Source organism: Puma concolor, chromosome E2 (assembly GCF_028749965.1).
Source record: "Puma concolor isolate L17-30 chromosome E2, mPumCon1.1.hap2, whole genome shotgun sequence".
In the NCBI taxonomy this organism is placed as follows: Eukaryota; Metazoa; Chordata; class Mammalia; order Carnivora; family Felidae; genus Puma; species Puma concolor.
In genome coordinates this window covers 1,084,528-1,106,859 of record NC_141681.1, presented here as the reverse complement: position 1 = coordinate 1,106,859, position 22,332 = coordinate 1,084,528, and the positions used below count along the sequence as shown (strand labels likewise).

Below are 22,332 nucleotides of genomic sequence, written 5' to 3'. Positions count from 1 at the left end.
CCTACGGCTTCAGGACAAAAGGTACAGGCAGTGCATCGAGTTTTAAGGCCTTAGTTTCCGTGTTCTGTAGTTTCTACCACTGTCCTGAGCAACGAAACTGCTCGAACAGCTTGCTTCTCTACCACAGCAGACGGCAGCTGGAGCACTTAGACCAGAGAATATTCAAACCAGAAGAAGCGTCCCTCTGTTTTTCCCCTGAGCCTTTTGCGAAACTAGAACAAAATTCTAAATGATTCAAGGTTCCAGCTTGGTGGCGGTGCTGTTCTGAGTCACCGCGAGGTGTGCACGCGGGGCACGCTTGTGTCAGGCACCGGGGACCTCAGGCTTGCGGGATTCTCACACACCCCCATGTGCCCTTTTTGCCCACTACTGCGGCAAATCCGTTTGGGGGGCCCCTCCCGCTTTTTGGAAATTTCTACATGCCTGACCCCCGAGCCCCGCCCGCCCCTCCCTGCCTCTCCTTCAGCCTGCAAGATGCCATCTCTCTGCACAAACCAAAGTGGGGCTCCTTCCCCCCAGTTCTTTTCCCTCGTGCAATAGTCACGGACCGAAGTCCGTCCTGCACAGCTGCACTAGCTTCTGGCTGTGTCTGTCTCCGAAATGTGCTTGGCTGGCAGGCTGCGCTCTGCCATCTGCCCCTGTTTACTGGGGATTTAATCCAGCTGTTTTCACTATAAGTGGGGCCGCAGGCAGGAAACAGAGCCCAGCCCACAAGCCGAGCCGACACACATTCTTGTTTTTCTTGCCTGGCCCCTCCTGCAGTGGCTGAGCAGAGAAGGCCCAGCCCCAAGCTGGGCAGGTAGGAAGCCGGGCCGCTCACGTCCCTCACTTGAACGGAAGATAGAGGCCGGCAGCTGTGTCCCACAGCTCGGCTTGAGGTTCCCTGAAGGAGCAGATATGTTCAGGAGGAATTATTGGAGACAAAAGTCAAATCTGATTCCAATGTCCTGGGAACAAGAGGGAAACAAACAGAACATTCCCCAGAGCAAGCACAGAGGGGAGGCAGAGGCTCTCTCCTGGGAGGCGTGTCCTCCAGAGGGGCTGCCGGCCCTCGGGGCCCCCGCGATGCAGTGACATTCTAGCACCCCTGAACACATCCGTCCCCACTGAGCACGAGCTCCTGCAGGTGGGTCTCCTCAGGGTCACTTCTGCTGCTGGGTATCGGGCGTGGGGGCGACTGAGGGGCCCCCCAGTACAGCCCCTGTTCTCCATTTCACTGTCACCACACTATGGGTGGAAATTCGGGAGGGATGCTGGGGCCCAGTGAGGCAGAGACGCCCATGCAGGCCTCCCTCCAAGTGTCTTGGGACTTGGCACAGCTGAGGGACGTGATCCTGCTCAGACAACCGCACTGACAGGGCCCGCCCTCCCGGGGAGAAACGCATCCCTTCCTTCCCCGGTGGGCTGCTGCCCACCCTCCCCGTGCACCCCGCACCCCTGCCTTTGTTCCCCAGAGTCTGCAGACTTGCCTTTGACTGGAGGAGGGCAGGGAGTAAGCCTAGTCACCACCCATGTCCAGGTGTCTCCCTGTAGCAACATGGTGACAGTTCTGGCCACTGACAAGGGGCCCTCCAAGGGTGGGGGGGTGGTATTTAATGGCGTGTGTGTGACCCTGCCTTCCGTCCGCCCATCGGTTCTCTCAGACCCGCTCTTTCCCCTCCCCTCCCCCACTCCTCCTTGCCCACATTCAGAGACCCAGGGCCAACGGGGCATTTTCTCCATCCTGGGGAGAGGCCTGGGAAGGCAGGCAGGCGGCTGGAGTTGGAGCCTGGCCCAGCTGTGAGGTCCTGAGGAGGGGCTGGCCCGGGCCAGGAGAGCGCCTGGCGGGGACACACCTGCGTCCCCTAGGCCTTGGTGAGCAGGCCGGGGGTCAGCGGGCTGCCGCTGCCTGGGGGATTTCTGTCCAGAACTTCGTCCCTGCTTCTGGAGCCCAGTCTCAGCAGGACACAGCCAGGAGACGAGTGGCCTTGGAAACGGGATTCTAGAAGGTAGGAGAGCTGTGGTCAGCCCCGTCATTTGGAGACAGCAAACAGGCTCGCCTGACGTGTCTTTGACTCAAGAGCCCCTCTGTATTGTTCTTAGGACGAGGTCCAGACCCACTGAGGCTGGCTAGGCTCCTGAGGCCCCTCCAGCCTACGCCTTCCTACATCTCCTCTGTGCCGCAAATGTTCCGACCTCGCTACCTGCCCTTCAGGCTTCAATCGACTGGCTCCTTCCTCCAGGAAGTCTTCCTGTCCTGGGATTCTGCCTGGCGGAGAGCAGGGTCCCTGCCCTGCCCACTGCTGTCTCTCCACCAGGCGGAAAGGGCTTGTTGAATGAATGAAGGCGTGAATGAAAGGCAAAGCGGCCCTCAGAATGTTCTGCCCTCATGAGGCAGAACCAGACCTTCCTGCAACAGTAACTCACAAAATAGAATCAAAATATGCTCAGGACGTATTCTTTGCCTCTAATGTAGTCTGATTCTTTTGTCTTCCCTTTGGAAGCAAGGACATATACCAGCCCATGGTCACCTGGCTTGAAGCTGAGGACCTGGGATGGGTGGGCTCTGGGCCCCCCCGCCAGGGACCCTGCCTGGCTGGTCACCGGGGCTAGCTCCTCCCACCTTGGCCCGGGCCGCCTCCCTCCTGAAGACCTAACACAGTCAGCAGTGACCCCTAAGGACAGCATGCCTTCCAGTCCCTTCTTGTCCCCTTGGAATTACTGTCTCAGCCAGTTCTACATCATGTGAAATCATGGTTTAACGATTACTTATTTAATAAGGAGTCTAACACTTTTCCTTTTCTCACCCAGTCTCCTCTTTCCTTGGACATCTCTGTCACAAATCCTGGGAGGGGACAGAGTTGAACTCCCTGCGCATGAAGGGGAGAGGACCTCAGGGGCCTCCCTGAACATCTTAGGGAGAGAGGGACAGGCACAGTAGGAGCCAGGGTCCGGGGCTCAGGGCCGTGTGTGGGGACAGGTGGTGGGTGTGAGCCAGGCCAGCGGGCGGGGCGAAACTGCCTGGTGCCCGGGGAGCTTGGAAGTGGCAACATTCATATACGGTAGAGCTGTTTTCAGGGGGCGGAGGCTAACGTAACGCGTGGAGCCTCCCCTGGGATTCAGAATTGTCCCTGACCTGCGTCCCGCCCCAAGGAGGTAGCCGGTGCTTTCGTGTCATGGGCAGGAGGGAACGTTTGGTGCTCCTGACATGCGGGTGTCTCCCAGACATGCCCCTGGGAGCACAGAGCCTCGGTCTCCTGTCTGTAGAAGGGCAGACTCACCGAAGGTCCTGATGGGTCCACATGACACATCCAAGTGTGGCACCCGCCAGGAACAGGGGCACAGGGATGGTTCCGGGAAGCCACAGAGAGTGGCCTCCGTGTAACCAGGGGCTCCCGGGCACCCGGGGGACAGGGCAGGCAGGGGCGGTCCGGGCCCCCTTCTCCTCTCATGCTGTCCTGAGTGGTAACTCAAGGCTGCACTGCTCTGGAACCCTGTGTTCTGGGCACGTGTCCACCATGGCCCAGTTTCCAGAGCTGGGAAAGGGGGTTACCAGCACCTGAGCGGCAGTCCTGGGCCCCCGGGGTCTGCAGGGTGCTGACCCCACCCGGTCACCTCCTGGGCCACACCCGCAGGAGCCCACCCGGCCGACAGAGGACAGCAGCGGAAGGTGGCAGGGGGGTGGTCAGGGACACCTGGGGCTTGTGCCTGAGGGGTGAGGGTGTGAGGGGGACGGAGCCTGAGCCCCTGGCCAGGACCCAGAGTGTCCGCCAGCCTCGGTGGTCAACCTTAGGGCTTTCGGCCCATTTCACAAACGGGACCCAGAGGTCCCCACACGTAGCGCTCAAGAGTGCCTGAGCACTTCACACGCGTCTTCCTCAAATCTACAGTGTCCCCGTGCCGGGCACGGTTTTCCCCACTTTATCGTCCAGGGGCCGAGGCCAGCAGGCCGCCCGCTATGGCCGGGCTCAGTGACCATGCTGGGAGGCGGAGCTATCCAGGGGATGACCAGGGCTGCCCTGTCACTGTGCTGGAACAAGGGGCTATGGATGTGGGGCCGCGCCCAGGACCGTCGGCCTCTCAGGACAGGGATCTGCTGGCCGAACAGCTGCTGAGGCGGCCTCACCCCTGCGGGAGGCGCCCTCAGCTAGGGCCTCCAGCACCGTGGCGGTCTCAGAATCGAGGGCTGGCCTCAGAATCGAGGACCCAGCAACCCTGGACCCGGCCCGGCGCGCAGCCTTGGAAGTTACCCACAGGTGTCTCCTACCCTCAAACACGCCAAGCCCGGCAGCCACCTGAAGACACCTGAACGCCCTTTATGGGGAACTCCGTCCGGCACCTGGTGGCGTGGCCACAGGCGGCTCAGAGCCCACGCGGGGACAGCTGGTATTTACAGGCTTGAACAGCGTTTGCGATCTGCCGACCCCGCTCCTCTGTCCTCGGTAACTGTCCTCCTATACTCTCTTTCCAGAAGCTGAGGACACGGCAGAGAGGGTGAACAAAACCGGGTGGGCTGGAGCCTCCGGGAGGCCCGGAGGACACGCAGCCCTCCTCCATCTTCCCCGGAGGAGAGCCGTGCTCCGCCCCCCGCTCCGGACCACTTACCGGCGGGTCCTCCCAGCTCTGCCCTCAGCTTGGATCCCTATCTCTGTCAGAGCCCCCTCCTCGGTCCAGATCCCCACCCCCCCTCCCGCCCAGACCCCAGGCCTCATCACTGAGACGCGTTTCTCTAAGTCTGGTATGAACCCTCCACACGGTGCCTGCCTAAGGGGCTGCTCCCGTTCAGAGACAGGTGACTGTGGCACAGGAGGGTCCCACAGCCAGGGCAGAGGGCGGGCCGGAGCAAGGGAGCAGGGGGCTGTGCCCGCTACTGTGTCCCTGCCTCGGGCTGCTGGGACCCAGCGTGGGCCCAGCTGCGTGGCCCCTGCCCTGTGGGGTCGGGACAACTTGCTGCCCGCCAGAGGGAGTCCTCCAGCGTGTGTCCCCCAGCCCAGCCTCAGAGTTCTGAATCCACTTGGTGAAGGCATCCCCCAGCTAGCCCAGGCCCTACACAGATCTTCCCGATTTCGAAAGTCCCCAAGCTCTGCCAGAGGACGTTCTGATTCATGATTGTTTTTGATCCTCTGATAGCTGGGAATGTGGGGGAGATCACCCTCCCCCTGCGACACGCACGGATACCAGGGCCCCCAGCCTCTGGGCAGGCGAGGGCCAACCCTCTTCCTGTACTGGGCACAGAAGGTCCCTCTCGACCCTGGGGAATGAGGACACTGGGCAGAGGCTAGGCGGCAGGGACAAAGTATCCGGGTGGGAATCCCCAGTCGGGGTGAGCTTGGTGGGAGGGTTCTGGGTGCCCTCCGAGCCTCCAGCCCCCAGCACCCTCCCGACGGTCCTCCCACCTGACGTCGACGCCCTGCCTGACAGCACCCCCACATCACTGTCTGGGGGACCCTGCTTCCTCATCACTCAATGCAGTGCTGCCTGCCTGGGCCCAGGGGTGGGGGTGGGTGGCCAAACGCGCACGCCTGACTGAGGCCTCATGTAGAAACTACAACCAGCTGACATGTGTAAGACATTAAGCCCCTGGGTCCTGCTCTCGTGGAGTGGTGCATTGCGGAGGCCCCCGGGGGAATTTGTTTTTAAAGAGGTGGCTTTTTATGTGAGAGGGAAGCTGGGTGGAGAGCTCGAGGGAGGGAGGGACGAACTTAAGTAAAACAGAAACAACCCCCAGCCCTCATGAGCTGGAAGCGGCAAGCAAGCAGCAGAGACAGACGCGCCGTCCTGTCCACGGTGAGTCCCAGGAGGCTGGGAACTGGGCTGGGGCCAGGGTTCTAAGGGGTCCAGGAGACTTGTCTCCTTCCACGGCCGGAGAGCCACCTGGTTGGGGTGCGTTCCCTAGCGGGTGCCTGCCGTATGCCCAGTGAGGCCTCTGAGCCCGACCTGGGGAGAGACAGACAAGTTCAGCCACACCTGAGACATGAGCACACTGGGAGTGGGGGACGGGAAGGGCCCATCGGGCTGGGGGCCGGGGTTCCTGGGAAAGAGGGGGGGAAGAGGAGCAGGGGACCCGGTGCCAGCAGATGGACAAGAACGTCACTTTTGAGGTGCGAGAGGTGGTGAGACAAGGCCAGAGCCCCCTTCCCAGCTGAGGCTAAGGGGCCAGGACCTCGTAGGAGCGTCTTGGGGGAAGCCCCTGAGGGAGGGACCCAATTCTGTGTGGACGGTGGGTCGCGAGGCCCAGAACAGTGGGGGCAGCCCGCAGGGTCTTGTGGTCTCCCCGGGGGAGTAGGGGACGAGACAGGACCAGGATGGCTGTGGCAAAGCCACCAGCCCGAAGACAACTCCCAAGGGCGGGCAGACACAGGTGTCGTCTGTGAGGAGACTGGGGAGTGAGGCTTTGGGGGGCACAGAGGTCAGTGTGGTGGCCTCGTAGCTGGGTCTGGGAGGCTGAGGGGCTTGAGGACGCCCCGATCCAGGGTAGCCTGGGACAATGGCTGGAGCTGCCCTTGTACCCCAAGCTCTCCCGGGGACGTGTCACCTGCTCCGTCCTCCCTCCGAGCTGATTGGGGGCCACTGCATACCGGGCTCCAAGGGTGGCCACGGGCTGAGGGCAGTGCCGCGTGCGCTGAGGCGAGCGTGGGGGCCAGGTGGCAGACACCGACTCAAAGACCGGCCTGCGCTGAGCATGCGGGTGCATCATCACCGACACGTGCCGACGTCTGGGTGTGAGTGGGCTTCTGTCCAGTGCTTGCGTGCACACGCCCGGGTAGCCGAGTGTCTGCTGACCACGTGAGTGCGCTACAGGTCCGCAGGTGCGGCCGTAGGATGAGTCCAAGCATTCTTGCCCCTGCGGTTCGTGCGCGAGTGTGTGGGTCACGTGCCCATTTGTGCGGACACGGTGACGTCTCGATGTGGATGGGGTCTGCGCGAGTTTGCTACGAGCGCTGTGTGTGGGCGATCGGACACGGTGTTCGCATGCGCGTGAGGGGTGTGTGTCTCTAGCTGTGCGTGTGTACGTGGGATGTGTCGGGCTGTTTTTCCCGTGTGCGTGTGTGGGTGTGAATGCACGCGCACACGCCGGGTGCGTGGCAGGCTGCATTCCGCGTGTCGGTGCGTGCGTTCCTCTGCTTGCTCACGCGCCACGGGATGTGTGTCCATGCGGGATGGTGGGTCACGGGTCTTGGGACCTCCGTGCTGCTGCGAGCTACCTCCCTTGGAAGGTTGGAGGCGTGAGCGCGGGAGAAACTTTGGTGGGGGGCTCTCTTGGGCCCCACATCATGCTGCTGTTTTGCTGGAAGAGTCTTTGGTGAGCTTCAGCTGATAATTCATTCCCCGGTGCTTCTGAGGGGACCTGATGCCTCTAGCGCTCGTGGCCCCCTGGGTGTCTGGGCAGGCGGCTTGCAAGGAGGTTCTGCCAACCCGCTGGGCCCTGACGGTGACCGGGAAGGCTGTAGCACCACCAGTGTGACCGCCCTGCGGCTCAGGCTGGGACTCAACAGCACTGTTCCCTTGCCACGTGTTTATTTTCACTGCATTCTTTCTTTTCTTTTTCTTCTTTTTTAAATTTAATTAATTAATTTACATCCAAGTTAGCATCTAGTGCAACAGTGATTTCAGGAGTAGATTCCTTAGTGCCCTTACCCATTTAGCCCCTCCCCCCCCACACCCCCTCCAGTAACCCTATGCTTGTTCTCCATATTTATGAGTCTCTTCTGTTTTGTTCCCCTCCCTGTTTTTATTTTATTTTCGTTTCCCTTCCCTTATGTTCGTCTGTTCTGTGTCTTAAAGTTCTCGTATGAGTGAAGTCCTAGGATATCTCTCTTTCTCTGACTAATTTCACTTGGCATAATACCCTCCAGTTCCATCCACATAGTTGCAAATGGCAAGATTTCATTCTTTTTGATTGCCAAGTAATACTCCATTTATATCTATACCACATCTTCTTTATCCATTCATCCATCGTTGGACATTTGGGCTCTTTCCATACTTTGGCTATTGTCGATAGTCCTGCTATAAACATTGGGGTGCACGTGCCCCTTCGAAACAGCATACCTGTATCCCTTGGATAGATTCCTAGTAGTGTGATTGCTGGGTCCTAGGGTAGTTCTATTTTTAGTTTTTTGAGGAACCTCCAGACTGTTTTCCAGAGCGGCTGCACCAGCTTGCGTTCCCACCAACAATGCAAAAGAGTTCCTCTTTCTCCACATCCTTGCCAACATCTATTATTGCCTGAGTTGTTAATGTGAGCCATTCTGACAGGTGTCAGGTGGTAGCTCATTGTGGTTTTGATTTGCATTTCCCTGATGATGAGTGATGTTGAGCATTTTTTCATGTGTCGGTTGGCCACCTGGATGTCTTCCTTGGAGAAGTGTCTATTCATGTCTTTTGCCCATTTCTTCACTGGATTATTGTTTCACTGGAGTATTGTTTTTTGAGTGTTGAGTTTGATAAGTTCTCTATAGATTTTGGATACTAAACCTTTATCTGATATGTCGTTTGCAAATATCTTCTCCCATTCCGTCAGTTGCCTTTCAGTTTTGCTGATTGTTTCCTTCGCTGTGCAGAAGCTTTTTATTTTGATGAGGTCCCAGGAGTTCATTTCTGCTTTTGTTTCCCTTGCCTCCGGTGACATGTTGAGTAAGAAGTTGCTTCAGGCAAGGCCAAAGAGGTTTTTGCCTGTTTTCTCCTCGAGGATTGTGATGGCCTTCCCGTCTTACATTGAGGTCTTTCGTCCATTTTGAGTTTATTTTTGTGTCTGGTGTAAGAAAGTGGTCCAGGTTCATTCTTCTGCATGTCGCTGTCCAGTTTTCCCAGCACCGTTTGCTGAAGAGACTGTCTTTATTCCATTGGACGTTCTTTCCTGCTTCATCGAAGATGAGTTGGCCGTGTGTTTGTGGGTCCATTTCTGGGTTCTCTATTCTGCTCCGTTGATCAGAGTGTCTCTGCTTGTGCCAGTACCGTACTGCCTTGCTGATTACAGCTTTGTAAGACAGCTCGAAGTCCGGGATTATGATGCCTCCTGCTTTGGTTTTCTTTTTCAAGGTCGCTTTGGCTATTCGGAATCTTTTCTGGTTCCATACAAATTTTAGGATTGTCTGTTCCAGCTCTGGGAAGAGTGCTGGTGTTATTTTGATAGGCATTGCGTTGAATGTGTCAGTTGTTTTGGGTATCACTGCGTTCCTTCTGTTTATGGCAAGTGGTGCTGACTTCCCAACTAATAACACTTTGCCCTTAAATAAGAAATAGAACGATTCAAAGCAAACTACTGAGGCAGGGCTTGAGGCAAGGATTGGGAGGAGTCTGCTTCTTTGGGAAGTGGCCCCGTGGCCCTTTCCGTGGCCAGGAGGGGAGGAGCACCTGAGAGGGGGCGTCAGGGCGGCCTCCCCGGGGACCAGCTGGCAAGAGCCCTGTCCTTGGCTTCCACCCCACTGGTTGAGGACCAGCCACACCAGCCCCACATCGTCTGGGTGAGACCAAGATGTGAATGGGCACAAGAGGCTTCTCTCTACTACGGGGAAGCAGTCCTGGGGCACAGATAACATGGCCGTCGTGAAGGGGAAAAAGGAAGGCAGGCTGCTTCACAAGGGCCCGTGAGGTTGGGACCGTGCGCCCTCACTCCACAGACAAGAAAACCAAAGTCACTGGTCACGGGGAAATGGCCCGCGTGTCAGTTCTCTGCTGCTGCGTAACAAATTATCCCAAAACTTGGCAGCGAGTGCACAGGGCTCATGTCCGCACCACCGTTTCCTGCGGGCTGGGGCTTCATCAGGTCAGGAGGGCCAGACACCAGCCGGGAGGTGCTGCTCGGATGACCGGAAGGCTGGTGCCTGGCCGTCGGCTGACACCGCGCTGGCCCTGTTGACAAGAGCAGCCAGGCCAGGTTTCCGGAGGACTGTCCGAGGAGACAGAGCCAGGGAGGAGCACAGAAGTCACACCTCCCACCTTCTAGCGGCTGGTAGGTCAAGCCAGCCACCTCTCCACAGATGGGCCAGCGTCGCACGGTGAGGAGAGCCTGTGGGCCACGAGGCGATGGTGCAGCCGTCTCTGGAAAATGCAGTCTGCCACGGCCAGGGGTTCGAACCCAGGACTGTCTGTTTCTGAAGTGTGTGCTGTTCACAAAGCCCTGACCTCCCTCCTCACAGTGAACCTTAAAAACGAATGGCCTGGGCCAGGCCAGCCCCTGGTTCTGCCTGAACCACTACAACATGACGATGAGAAAGACGGCCGCAGGCGCCTGCCTGGCTCAGTCGGTCGGGCTTCCGACTCTGGCCGGAGCCCTGATTCGTGGTCTCGCAGTTCATGAGTTTGAACCCCGCTTCAGATCCTCTGCCCCCCTCTTTCTCTGCCCCTCCCCACTCATTCTCACTCACTCTCTCTCTCTCTCAAAAACAAAACAGATGTAAAAATAAAATAAATAAAAGTTACAAAAAGATGGGTGCCATGTGCAGCAACCAGGCCAAGTGGAGGCGACTGGAATGAAAAGCAAACACTGAGGAGGCTTTGCGGTACCACGCCAGCGTCCTCCAGGCCACAGTGGGAGGCTGAGATGCACGTCCCCTGTTCTGGCGCATTCGGGTTGAGAACAGAACTTGCGACATCAGAGAATGGAAAGCATCCATCAGCACTCAGATTTCAACACATTTCCGGGATTGAAAACAGGCTGGAAGAGGCCATCTATGAAGCAGAGAAGGGAGACCCGTCGGGAATATTTGTGGAGGGGGCTGCAGGGGCGGGAGGGGGACAGCCCACCCAGGAGAAACCAGAAGGGAACTCGGCTCTGACGCTGCAGGGATAAGGGACGTGATAAGGGAGCTGTTCACATGGATGCACGGATCCTACAGCCAGGTGGAAAACACCAGAACACCAGGAGGGCCTCCCTTAACATTTTTGTCTGTCTGGAAATCGGAGCTGCGTTACAAGTGCCCGAGTCGAGTTCTGGCGTCAAGGGGTCCCCCGTGTGATGTGACCCTCCCTCGTGCTCATTTCATGCCAAATCTGAAGCCAGGAGGCTGTCTGGGTACACACAGCACACCCAGCTTTGCTGTCACTGCCTTCTTCAGTGTGAAGCGACGAAGACGGCCAGTGGTTAAGGGAAGTGTGCAAACGCAACACGAGGTCCGGATAAAGTACGGGAAAAAACGAGTTCAGAAGAAACAAGCGATCGTCTGGTACACAGATGAAAACAGAACCCCCGATATCAGACATTATTTCCGTAACAAAAACAGAGTGCCAAGGGGAAAACATCAACCACAGACCAGTCTTGGGAGATTAAATCTATGATCCCTGAAAGAAAACATTGCAAGTGCTGAAAGTCAAAATTGAGGAAATCTCTTAGCACACAGAGTAAAAGCACAAGAATACCTAAAACGAGACACAAAGGATGAACACAGGAGATCCGGCATCTGGTGGAGAGCAGGGCCAGGAGAGAGGAGAGAGAGTAAGTGGGAGAGAAGAAATGGCGCCCTGTGATAAAGGCAGAAAGAGACTTCCAATCAGTAAACCTGAGGGTTGAGCTAGTTGAATGAAAAATAGAGCCTCAAATTAAGGCACACCATGGAAAAATTGCAGAACCCCAGGACGAAGACGTGACTCACGAAGATTGTGGAGAAAACGCAACATGTCCTCTCCCCAGAAAGACCCGGGGCTCAGACCAACACTGGTTGCCCCATCAACAACACAGTGCGGACACCCTCAAGCTCCAAGGGAAAATGGTTTACAGCTCAGTGGTACATGTCCAGCAAAACTGCTGACCATGTGCAAACCCCCGGGGACTCTAATCTGGACTTCCCACACACCCACTACTAAGGAATGATTTGAGGACCAGCTCTAATAAAGTAAGAACATAAACCCAAAAGGCAGACTCGTAGTGTAGAAATTAAGTGGAAACCATCAATCCAAAGCTAGGGGCTGTAGGTATGAGGCACAGAGCTTAGAAGATAGAGAATATGATTAACAGCGCCCAGTGGAATGAAAAAAAATAAAAAATGAAAGCAACCAGAAACTCCAGGTGAACAATAAAACCATATGGAACAAGCAAGCTGAATTGGGAGCTGAGAACGCCTTGATCCGCCGGGTGCGCTGGGAGCTCTACATGTTAGCGCTTCCAACAGGACTGGAATGACTTCTGTTTCACAGAGATACTGAGGCTGAGGGCTCTGAGCAGCTCGCACAAGGCTTGCTGCCTTGTCCCCCACAGCGTGTGAGTCAAAGGAATGATGCACACCCGAACCCGGGCCCCTAGAAGGTTTGCCCTCAGGCTCAGTGCTGCTCGTGCTCAGTGTGACGCTGTGAACTCTTAGGACAAGGCTGCACGGGTCCTCCCACCTGGTGCATCCCGGTGGCGTTGAGTCCTCTCCTCTGGGCAGCACCTAAGTGCGGTCACACCCACAGCTCAGCTCCTGGAAAGCTGTCCTCTGTCCTGAGCCAATAGAGTGTGAATGTCCCCTGAGACTAGAGGTAGGTCGGACTGTGTTGGAGCTGGGGGCAAACGGAAAAGTCAGAATTCGGGCCCTGCCTGCACTTAAAAGTTTATATTTTGTCCAGCATGGACTTTTTTTTGCACAAATTTTTATTTTTAGAAATATTGCATGAAAATACTATTGACCTCGATGGCTCAAGTTTTTGTGCCCCCCCCCCACTTTGAAATTTGCATGTGAAGCTAATGCCTGGCTCTCCTCACACTCCACCAGCCCTGTGCTACCTGGGTACCTGGGAGAACCAGGGACCAACGGGAGAGAACCAAATTTGTGAGGGGAAAGAGGAAGTCAAGGTGTGACGAGCAAAGCTGGGAAAAGAGGAACAGCCACGTAGCCCACCTTTCAGGGGTGATGGGGTACACCTCCCACCGCGGGGTGGGATGAGGGTGTGTTAAGACCTTTTCTGTTGGACTTTTAAACTAATAAAGTATTACAAAGCGTTGACCAGAGAATTTAATAATAATAATAATAATAATAATAATAATAATAATAAATAACGTAAACGAATCCTGAACTTGAAGATGGAGAGAAGGTCAAAATCCAGGGTCAGGCAGGTTTCGAAGGACAGACACATGGAGCTGTGTGGCAACGGATGAAGGGTTAGAGAAGAACTCACAGCCGCGGGACTGTGTGTGTACAAAGGAATCTGACCTGCCGTGGCTGCCGTGGCTGCCGTGCTGGAAAGTGGCCGTGAGAAGCCCCTGCGTGAATTCACTGGGATGCAAGTGTTCCTGGGGCATGGCCCAAGAAAGTACTGTAGACGAGCCAGAGATAAGTTAGAATAAATATCTCAAGACAGGAGCAAATACAGGGCACAGGAAACTGGATCCAGGGCAAGGTGTAGTTACATAGTTACATTTAAATCAAGGGCTCAGCCCACGGCCAGCTGTAACCTCCTGGGAAGGACTTCTCTGTTGAAGGAGAAATACTGATTTAAATACAACTGTTACACGTATCACTGCTAGCAAAGTAGTGAGATTCCCGGAGACAGGGAATTGAAATACCCTGAACATTTTGGCTAAAGCAAGAAACAGGGGAGGAGCTTCGAGATGGGACAAGAAACAGTGGGCCCAGCACCACCACCATCATTATTCTGGCTTGAATGATCACGTGTAAAGACAGCGTGTTCAGACGAGGCTGAGAAATCAAATACAGTTACACGTTCTGAGGACCCAACTCCGAAACAAAACAGATAAGAAAAAAAAAAAAGTTAAACAGAAAAATCGGGGGCAGGCAAAAAATAAGAGCAGGGAACGGGTTCCGGGAGAGATCCCGGGAAAAGGGACCCCGTGGAGAGGGCGGCCCGCCTGGTGTAAGCAGACCAGAGCCCCGCCCACGGAAGCGTCCAGGCCCCGAGGAGACAGGTCGGGAGGCTGGAGGTGAGTGGACACAAGTGGCTGTGCAGAAGACGGCCAAGGGCAAGCAGGTGTGTGCCAGCCACCTCCCCGGAGACTCCTGGTTCCAGCTGGCCCCGGGGCTTCGTCACCCTCCCCAGCGCCTCTCCCCAGCGCCCGCGGTCTGCTTAGAGCCTGTGGCCGGAGTGGGGGGTGGGTGAGGGTCACCCTGGTGGGATGGGGATCCTGGCGGAGAAAGTCTCGCATGGGGTCTGGGGCCAGTGGCACAGAGGATGTCCCTGTGTCCCTGCTCCTCCTCTCAAGGGGTGCGGAGGAGCTGGAGCAGACCAGGGCTGCTACCCTCAGCACCGTGCACCCCGCAGCCTTTCGTGCTGCCCTTTCAACAGAATACACAGGCTAGGCCCAGGCACGGACACTCAGCTAATGGGCAGAGCCGGGGCTGGGACGTGACCTCCCTCCTCAGGCTGGTGGAAGGATCCATCCTTGAGGGGGGGGGCACAGGGGGGGCTCCGCAGGGCAGGTCTGCATGAGGCTCCAGCACCGTCCAGGTGCAGAGGCATCAGGGAGCCTGCTGAGGGGATGGGGTCCAAGGACCCCCACCCCCAGTCTTGCCCACCTGCCCTCCTGAGCCTCCCCCACCTCTCAGCAGCCTTCCTGGCCTGGCTCTCTCCCAGCCCGGGTGCCCACTGGAACCCTGGACGCTGGCCCAGCCCTGGGACCAGGATCCATGGGTTCCAGCAAAGACTTCAGGAGCCTTGAGTGCCCAGGAAGCCTGGAGAGCCACCTCCGTGCTAAGGAAACGCTGACCCTCCAGATTTCTGACCCGCTGAGTCCAGCCTGCTCGGCCAGAAGCCTGCAGCCAGAGTGTGGGTGGCTGGACGGCCAGACGATGGCAGGGCCAGGAGCCAGGGCCCGACCCCCAGCAGTGGGTGGTATGAGGGGAGCATCCTGGGGGGCTGCATTCCGTCTTCCATGATGATGTAAGACTGTTTTTACAGGCAAACATTACAAGAGGCAAATCTGAATGATGTTTCAGTTCTTGTTTGCAGATCTTAGACAGGCCGCCAGGTCCTGAGTTTGCAGAGGGAATAAGACAGTACCACTAATGCAGGCTGAGACCTTACCCAGGGTCGCCCCTCCCAGGCCTGCCCTTTCACCCTGGCTCTGCTCCCCTGGGGTCAGCAGCCTCCTACTATGCCTGTGCCTGGCCCAGACAGCAACGCCCGGCCCACAGGGTCCAGGACCTCCCATCCTCCACCCCCCTCCCGAGGGAGTGCTGGTTACTGATTGAACACTGGAATGAATCTTAAATGGGACATCTCCCGGCAATAATCACCAGGACCAAAGGCCTCTGTTCTCTCTTCTGGCTCACAGACCAGCTCCTTCTAGCCTCGGCTGGACCCCACACACAAGCCGGCCAGGCGAGGCCAGACGTGCCAGAGCAGTGCTCGAAGCAGGCCCCTGGACGCTGTGTCATGTGGACCAGCTGGTGGCTCTGGGCCCTGGTGGCCGTCTGCACTGGAGACCAGTTCCGGGATGAGGCTGAGAGAATCATGCGGGGCACACCTGTCATTGACGGGTAAGTGGCCACTGGGGACGGGACGGGGGGTCCGGGGCCGGAGGGGCTAGGAGCTCATGTGACCCTGACACTGACATTGCCTAATCTCTGCTGGGGCTCAGTTTCTTCAACCACAACATGGCTTTTGCCTTTGCTGGCCTCAGCTTATTCGTGGGGTCTCTTAGGGCCCCCCTAAAGCCTCAGCAGATGATGGTCTGTAGGGAATGGAGCAGTTAAAAGGCCCCTGTGGCCCTCAGCAGCTCCTGGGGTGCCCTACGAGCTGACTCCCTGCACCCTGGGTGCCAGCTCCCAGCTCAGAGTGGGTGCTGGGGATAGAGGAGGTTGGGGCCTGGCCCAGGGCACGCCTCAAACTAGCCATGTAGCCCAAGGAGCCATATTCCCTCCCTGGGCCTTAGTTTCCCCTGGGAGGCCCCTCCTTAACCCTCCTCCAAGACCTTTCTCATTCCTCTCCCTCTCCTGCATCCGCCTTGGGGAGACCTCCTCAGGCACAGGGTCCCCGGGTCGCCTTTGTGCTGTGTTCCCAGCTTGACCTTACTTGCATGTCCGCTGACCCACCCACCCCCACAGAGGGAGACCCCTTTCTAGCCAAGACCCTGGTGACACCTTGTGGTTTTGTGTCTGATGCACAGCCAAGCTGGCAGGGCCTGTCTCCTCCAATGCCCGGTGCGTCCGCCCTCCTCCCTCGCCCCCATCTCCACCTCTGCTGGGTCATCCGGTGAGCCTCTGGCTGTCCTTCCTTCCACCAGCGGAGGTCTGGTCTCAGGGCTGCAGCCAGAGGGAGTCTGGGAGACAGAAGTACCAGCTCCCGTCCCCTGGCTCAAACTCCCCACCTGTCACGGCTCCCACTGAGCTCAGAGTATCGTCTAAGTCCTGCAATGGACCCCAAGACCCTGCACTGCCTTCCCCAGCCATCCCCACACTCCCGGGTGCCCCAGGCAGGCTCGTGCTGTCCCTGCCGGTCCCCATGTCCACGCTGCCTCCCTCAGCTCCTCCCGGGCTTTGCTCTGGGCTACCTCTCCTGGCCCCCATGTGAAACGCCACCTGGGCACACACACCCCTGCCCCTCCCGCTTCCTTTCCTGTCCCATTTCCAACATACCAGCAGGGAGCGAGGACCCCGTTCCCTGGGCACTCAGTCTGAAGGGCCGTGTGGCACACACACACACACCCTTGGGCGCTGGAAGTGTTAGGGGAGCACCTGTTTGTGCCTGTCTGGCACCCAGTAAGTGCGTGATAAATGTTGCGGTCGTGACTATCTGGCAGACGCCTCTGGGCTTTGTTGGACAAAATAGTCTGCAAGAAAAGCAGAGAAAAATGGGGTGTGTCCTTATACAGGAAGCCCAGGGAGCTGTGGCAGCCCTAGAGAAGGGAGGGGCCGCCAGCCCTTCCCCATCTGCCCCTGGTTCCTCCCCCGTACCTCCTTCCTGGCCCTGGGGTCCCCTCATACACACTCAAGGGGAGTGAGGCCAAAGAGAGGTCTGCTGAGAGGCTGCTGCCCTGGGCTCCCACCCCAGTGGAGCCCCTGCTGTCTGGTAGACGATGCCAACAGTTTGAGCCCGGGAAGGTGCTCCTTCATTCTGAGGACCCACTGGGGTGGGGGGGCAGCTGGGCACAGAGAGCGGGGTGCAAGGTCAGGTGCTGGGGGTTGGGAGGACCGCAGGAGGGGTAAGTGGCTCCAAGAGCCTAGACAGCCCGGAATTCTCAGGGAGCTGGAATTTGGGAATCGGGATTGTCCCAAGAGCCAGACAGTGAAGAGCAGGTGACAGGACCCAAACCGACCCTGTGATATTAGCTCCTCTTGCAGGTAAGAGACTCAGGTAAGTGGTTTCAACAAGAGAAAGAGCCCCAGGGAGTCCTGGCTGTTCCACAGTGTGACAGAGCGGCCATCATTCCCACCTCAGGCTTCAAAGTGGCCGCTGCAGCCCCAGCCTTTACGTCTGCATGCCAGCCAGCATGAAGGAGGAAGGGACATAGAAAGGGCAAAGGGTGAGCGAGTCAAGGAGAGCTTTTGGGAGCTGTCAAAGGGCAGAACTTAGTCACATGGCCACACCCAGCGGTAAGGGGACACGAAGTCGCTTTATTTCAAATGGCCAGGTTTCCTGCTAAAAACAGGCGGTTCTGTTACCAAGAAAAAGACGGAGAGTGGGTAGCGGGCCTCCAGCAGTCGCTCCTACAATAGCTGGCTGTCGTTCAAGTGCTTGGAATGGTCACCTCCCCCCTTGGAGTAGGAGCAGGGTCCTCTGACCACTGGGGGTGCTGCCCAGGCCACACAGATAAGGAGGGTGGATCCAGGCTCCAGAAGGGCATTGTTGGCCGCAGGGCAAATGTGACCTCTGTTCCCCACTCCGGGCTCCGGCGAAGGCAGGAGGGGAGGAGGTTGGAGCAAAGTGCCCCTCCCTCCTGGTGGGTTCCTGGCTGCCGGCTGGAGGGTGGGGCAGCCGGGAGGAACGTCCCCTCCAGGGACCCTGCCCAGTGCTGCCCAGAGGCACGGACACTCTGGGCTCACCTACACGTGCCCCCGCTCGGTCAGCAAGGGTGTTCTGACCACCAGCCCACACCCGACCACGTCAAAACACAGCTGTGGCGGTGGCCCTCGAGAGAGCTGGGGGGCTTCCAGAGTCTGGAGCCAGCTTGCTTTGGAAAGGCTCACCCCAGGACGGCTGGCCGAGGAGGTCCAGGCGCTCACAGTTTAGTCTCTGAGCCAAGTACCAAAGCGTCCCCATGTTACAGGTGGAAAAACTGAGGCCAGAGAGGCAGGAGCCAGGATTGGGGATGGGAACTGGATGGGGGTTGAGGACAGAGCTGGGGGAGGGGTCTCGAAAGCAGAAGCGGCCCCTCAAACAGAGCAGTGGCCCCTGGGATGGGGCTGGGAGCGGGAGTGGGGCGGGAGGGGAGGGTGGGTGAGGCACCAGGCCCCTCGCCCTCGCCGGTGCATCAGGGATCCCGCAGGGGCTCTCCACGGGTGTCCCGTATTCCAGGCTTGGCTGATCCAAGTGCAGATTCCACCTCGCAGGTCTGAGACTTTGCATTTCCCCGGCCCCTGCTTCTTCCATGTGTGAACTTAGGGGGTGCTGGCAGCCCAGAGGTCTCTCCCCCTCGAGGCTGCTCCTGGGTCCAGGGCTGAATCTGCCCAGCCCTGTGGGTTCTTGCCTTTGCAGCCCAGACCGGCCCCTGCCATTCGCCTCCTCCTTCCCTCCCCTCCCCTCCTTCTCTCCCTCCATAGGGGCATAGAAGGATGGGCAGAGCTGTCACAGAGGCCCCGGTGCCCCAGAGGATGGGGTGTGTGTTGGGGTGGGGGGGGGGTGCCAGACAGGCCACACCCCCATTTCCCTGCCCCCTCCCTGCAAGGGGAGGATTTCAAGAGTCCCCCGCCCAGCTGCCCGTGTCAACCAGCACTATTCATGGAGGTGGTTTGAACCCTGCCCGTTCCCCAGGACGATTCTGGAGACAAACATCTGCCCTTGCCTCTTGGGCAGCGGAAGGCCCTTGGAGGGAACACCTCCCAGAGGCTCTCTCCGCTCACAGTCACCCGGCCTGGGTGTGGGGCACAGTCGAGCAACTCACCTGCGCGTAGGCGTGCTCGGATCACGAGCAATCCGCCAGCCCTGTGGCCGGCTCTAATTCCCAGCCTGTGAGGGAGTTCGGAGGCCCCCGGCCTGAGTGGCCACCCTGACTCGGCCCTGGCCCTTTCTCCCGCCCCCACCCCCACCCCCAGGCACAATGACCTGCCCTGGAGGCTGCTGACCATGTTCAACAACCAGCTTCAGAGCGAGAGGGCCAACCTGACGAGCCTTGCCAACACACACACCAACATCCCCAAGCTGAGGGCTGGTTTTGTTGGGGGCCAGGTATGGCTCGGCCCGGCCCCACGCTCGCTCACGCTGGCGTCCACCCATCTCCCTCCCCACCGCGTCCTGGCCAGGGTGCAGGCGTGCCCGGGGCGGTGTCCCTCCTGAGCCCTTGGGACCACAAGTCTTTGGAAGGGGACGCTGGTGGCCACCAAGGCCGTCCCAGGACTCCCGGGGCAGGAGGGAAGCGTGTGTGGCGTGGGGCCGGGGGCCAGCGGTCCTAGCTGCCCTCCCCCGCGGCCCCTAGTTCTGGTCTGCGTACACGCCCTGCGACACCCAGAACAAGGATGCCGTGAAGAGGACCCTAGAGCAGATCGACGTCATCCAGCGCATGTGCCAGACGTATCCGGACACCTTTGTGTGTGTCACCAACAGCGCAGGTGGGTCCCGGTCCGGCCCGCCTTCCTGAGCTCCTGCCGCTGCCCGCCCCAGCCCCGGGCAGGGTGGCTAGGGCCGCCCGGGTGTGCCTTACGTCGAAACTCCCCGGACGCCCAGGTGCCCGACGCCCTCAGCCAGCTCTCCTCACAGGCATCCGGCAGGCCTTCCGGGAGGGGAGGGTGGCCAGCCTTGTCGGTGTGGAGGGTGGCCACTCCATAGACAGCAGCCTGGGCGTCCTGCGGACACTCTACCGCCTGGGCATGCGGTACCTGACCCTCACCCACAGCTGCAACACGCCGTGGTAGGTGACCCCGGGGAGGCCGCCAGGCCGCGCGGGAGGGGGTGGGGGCGGGCCGCGGGGCAGGGCCGATCCCTAGCCCTGCTCTCCTCCGGCTCCTTCCTCCCCGTCCGAGCGCCCTGGGTCCGGGTGGGCCACGACCACCACTCCATCCCTGGCACACCTGGTCTCCGCTCTCCCAGGGCTGACAACTGGCTGGTGGACACGGGAGAGGACAAGGCTGAGAGCCAAGGCCTGTCACGCTTTGGCCAGGTAAGGCGGTGGGCGGGGGGGGGGGGGGGGGGGGAGGGCGTCAGGCAAGGACCACAGCCACCCTCAGAGAAGTGACCCAGGACGCAGTTTCTCGCCTCTCAGGAACTGTTTCTTCACCTATAAACTGGAGCCCCAGGGCCATCCCAGGGTGGGTACCCGCTGGAGCGGCCGGGCATCTTCCAGCCATTGAAGAGTCCACGAACGCCTGGCCAGCGAGGGGACCTTTCCCAAATGTCCCGCCCGCCATGCCGGGACTCGTGGGGGTGTGTGGGGGGGCGCTGCGGTGAACCCCGGGTGTGCGGACACAGTGTGGCCAGTGCAGCCTTCCCGACCCCTGAGCCCTGTGTCGGCGCAGAGTGTGGTGAAGGAGATGAACCGCCTGGGGGTCATCATCGACCTGGCCCACGTGTCCGTGGCCACCATGAAGGCTGCCCTACGCCTGTCCACGGCTCCCGTCATCTTCAGCCACTCCTCGGCCTACAGCCTGTGCCAGCACCGGCGCAACGTGCCCGATGACGTGCTCCGGCTGGTGGTGAGGGGCTGCGGGCCGGCCCTCCCTCCCTGCCCCTCCCCGCGGTGGTCCCGGAGTGCCCCGCCTCCTCCCGTGCCCACAGCTCCACTGTTCTCCTGGGCAGAACCAGACGGGCAGCCTGGTGATGGTTAATTTCTACAACGACTACGTTTCCTGCAGACAGGAAGCCACCCTATCCCAAGTAGCAGGTTGGTGCGTGTGAGTGGCCACGGCAGCTGGGCGGGGGAGGGCCACTCCCGGGACCCACACCCGCCGCCTTCCTCGGTAGACCACCTGGACCACATCAAGAAGGTGGCAGGAGCTGGAGCCGTGGGCTTTGGTGGGGACTTTGATGGTGTTTCAAGGTAAGGGGCAAGGCCTACATCCTGTGGCTGACCTGGGAAGGTCACACCACGTCCCCCACCCCACCCCACCCCACCCCACCTCCGCCCCCGCCCAAACATGTCATGAGGGTCTGAAGCTCGGACGGGCCCAGCACGTCTGGGTCTGAAGGCCACTGCACTGGACCCCCCGATGCCTTGGGGTGGGGGCCACAGGGGGTCGTGGGGAGGTGGACAGGCCCGAGGCCCTGACCCCTGGGATGCAGGGCCTGGTTCTCTCTGCCCTCACCTCAGGCTCCCCGTGGGGCTTGAGGATGTGTCCAAGTACCCAGACCTGGTGGCTGAGCTACTCAGGAGGCGGTGGACAGAGGCGGAGGTCAGGGGCGCCCTGGCCAACAACCTGCTCAGGGTCTTTGAGGCAGTGGAACAGGTAAGGAGAGGCCGGTGCACCCGCCCGCCCTTCTCTGCCGGAAGGCGGGCAGGCGGCCCAAGCAGTGTCTGTCCCCAGGTGAGCGATCACACACAAAGTCCCGAAGAGGAGCCCATCCCGGCGGACCAGCTGCAGGCTTCCTGCAGGACGATGTACGGCTACTCAGAGGCCCCCAGCCTCCACCAGCAGCCAGGGGCCCTGCTGGCCTTCCTCACTACCGTCCTCCTCGGCCTGGGTCTTCTGTGACGCCCTGGGGCCTGGACGTCTAGGGTCCTCCTCCGGCCCCGGGGAGATGGTGGCATCAGGGCAGGGAGAGTCCGGCTCCCCAGGCACGAGGCCCGGCCTCTCCTGAGCAGGCACCGGGGCTCAGCTGAGGGCAGGAAGCTGTGGACAGTTCCAGACACAGACACACAGTGGACCCTTAATAAAGGCAACAACCCTTCCGAGCTATGAGGCTGTGTGTTCTCAGCATCCCAGTCCTTGCGGGGGTGGGGAGGGGGGCTCCTGAGCACCCAGGGCAAATTTTGTCAAGATGGTCCCAGGCTAGACCCCCAGACTCAGGAGTGCCTGGGTCCTCCGGAAAGAGATTTGCATGGACATTGCTGAAGTCTAAATAAACACACGGTCTGGGCTTCAGTCCCCAACCCCCCCCACCCGCCACCACCACATGAATGAACATGCACACTCATGTATACCTGCGTGCCCCACACCATTATGCACACACGTGTGACCACACCCCTGCCGCCTGGCTCAGCTGCTCTCAGAGGGGAAAGCCAGGTCTGGAGCAGGGCTGAACCACCCCCCGACTCCAGGCCGGAGCCTCTCAGAACGCTCTGTCTGGACGGCCTCAGACTCCTGAGCAGGAGCCCCAGTGCCCAAGCGCCCGGGC

General features: G+C 59.3%; 1 protein-coding gene across 5 annotated transcripts; it reads left to right on the top strand.

Moving 5' to 3' along the window:
• Positions 1-1,826: 1,826 nt before the first annotated feature.
• On the top strand, positions 1,827-21,889 carry DPEP1 (dipeptidase 1). Of its 5 annotated transcripts, none has more exons than XM_086688586.1 (11): positions 1,827-1,988; positions 15,182-15,386; positions 19,101-19,233; positions 19,481-19,613; positions 19,729-19,912; positions 20,092-20,161; positions 20,517-20,693; positions 20,797-20,881; positions 20,962-21,037; positions 21,308-21,443; positions 21,522-21,889. In XM_086688586.1, the coding sequence occupies exons 2-11, from the start codon at positions 15,283-15,285 to the stop codon at positions 21,687-21,689; spliced, it is 1,266 nt and encodes a 421-aa protein (XP_086544712.1). In that variant the 5' UTR covers positions 1,827-1,988; positions 15,182-15,282; the 3' UTR covers positions 21,690-21,889. The 5 variants fall into 5 exon arrangements, with proteins under 5 accessions (XP_086544712.1, XP_086544714.1, XP_086544711.1 ...); XM_086688588.1 differs by lacking the exon at positions 1,827-1,988 and adding an exon at positions 5,629-5,766 and having other exon boundaries at positions 19,762-19,912; XM_086688585.1 differs by lacking the exon at positions 1,827-1,988 and adding an exon at positions 5,629-5,766.
• Positions 21,890-22,332: the final 443 nt, after the last annotated feature.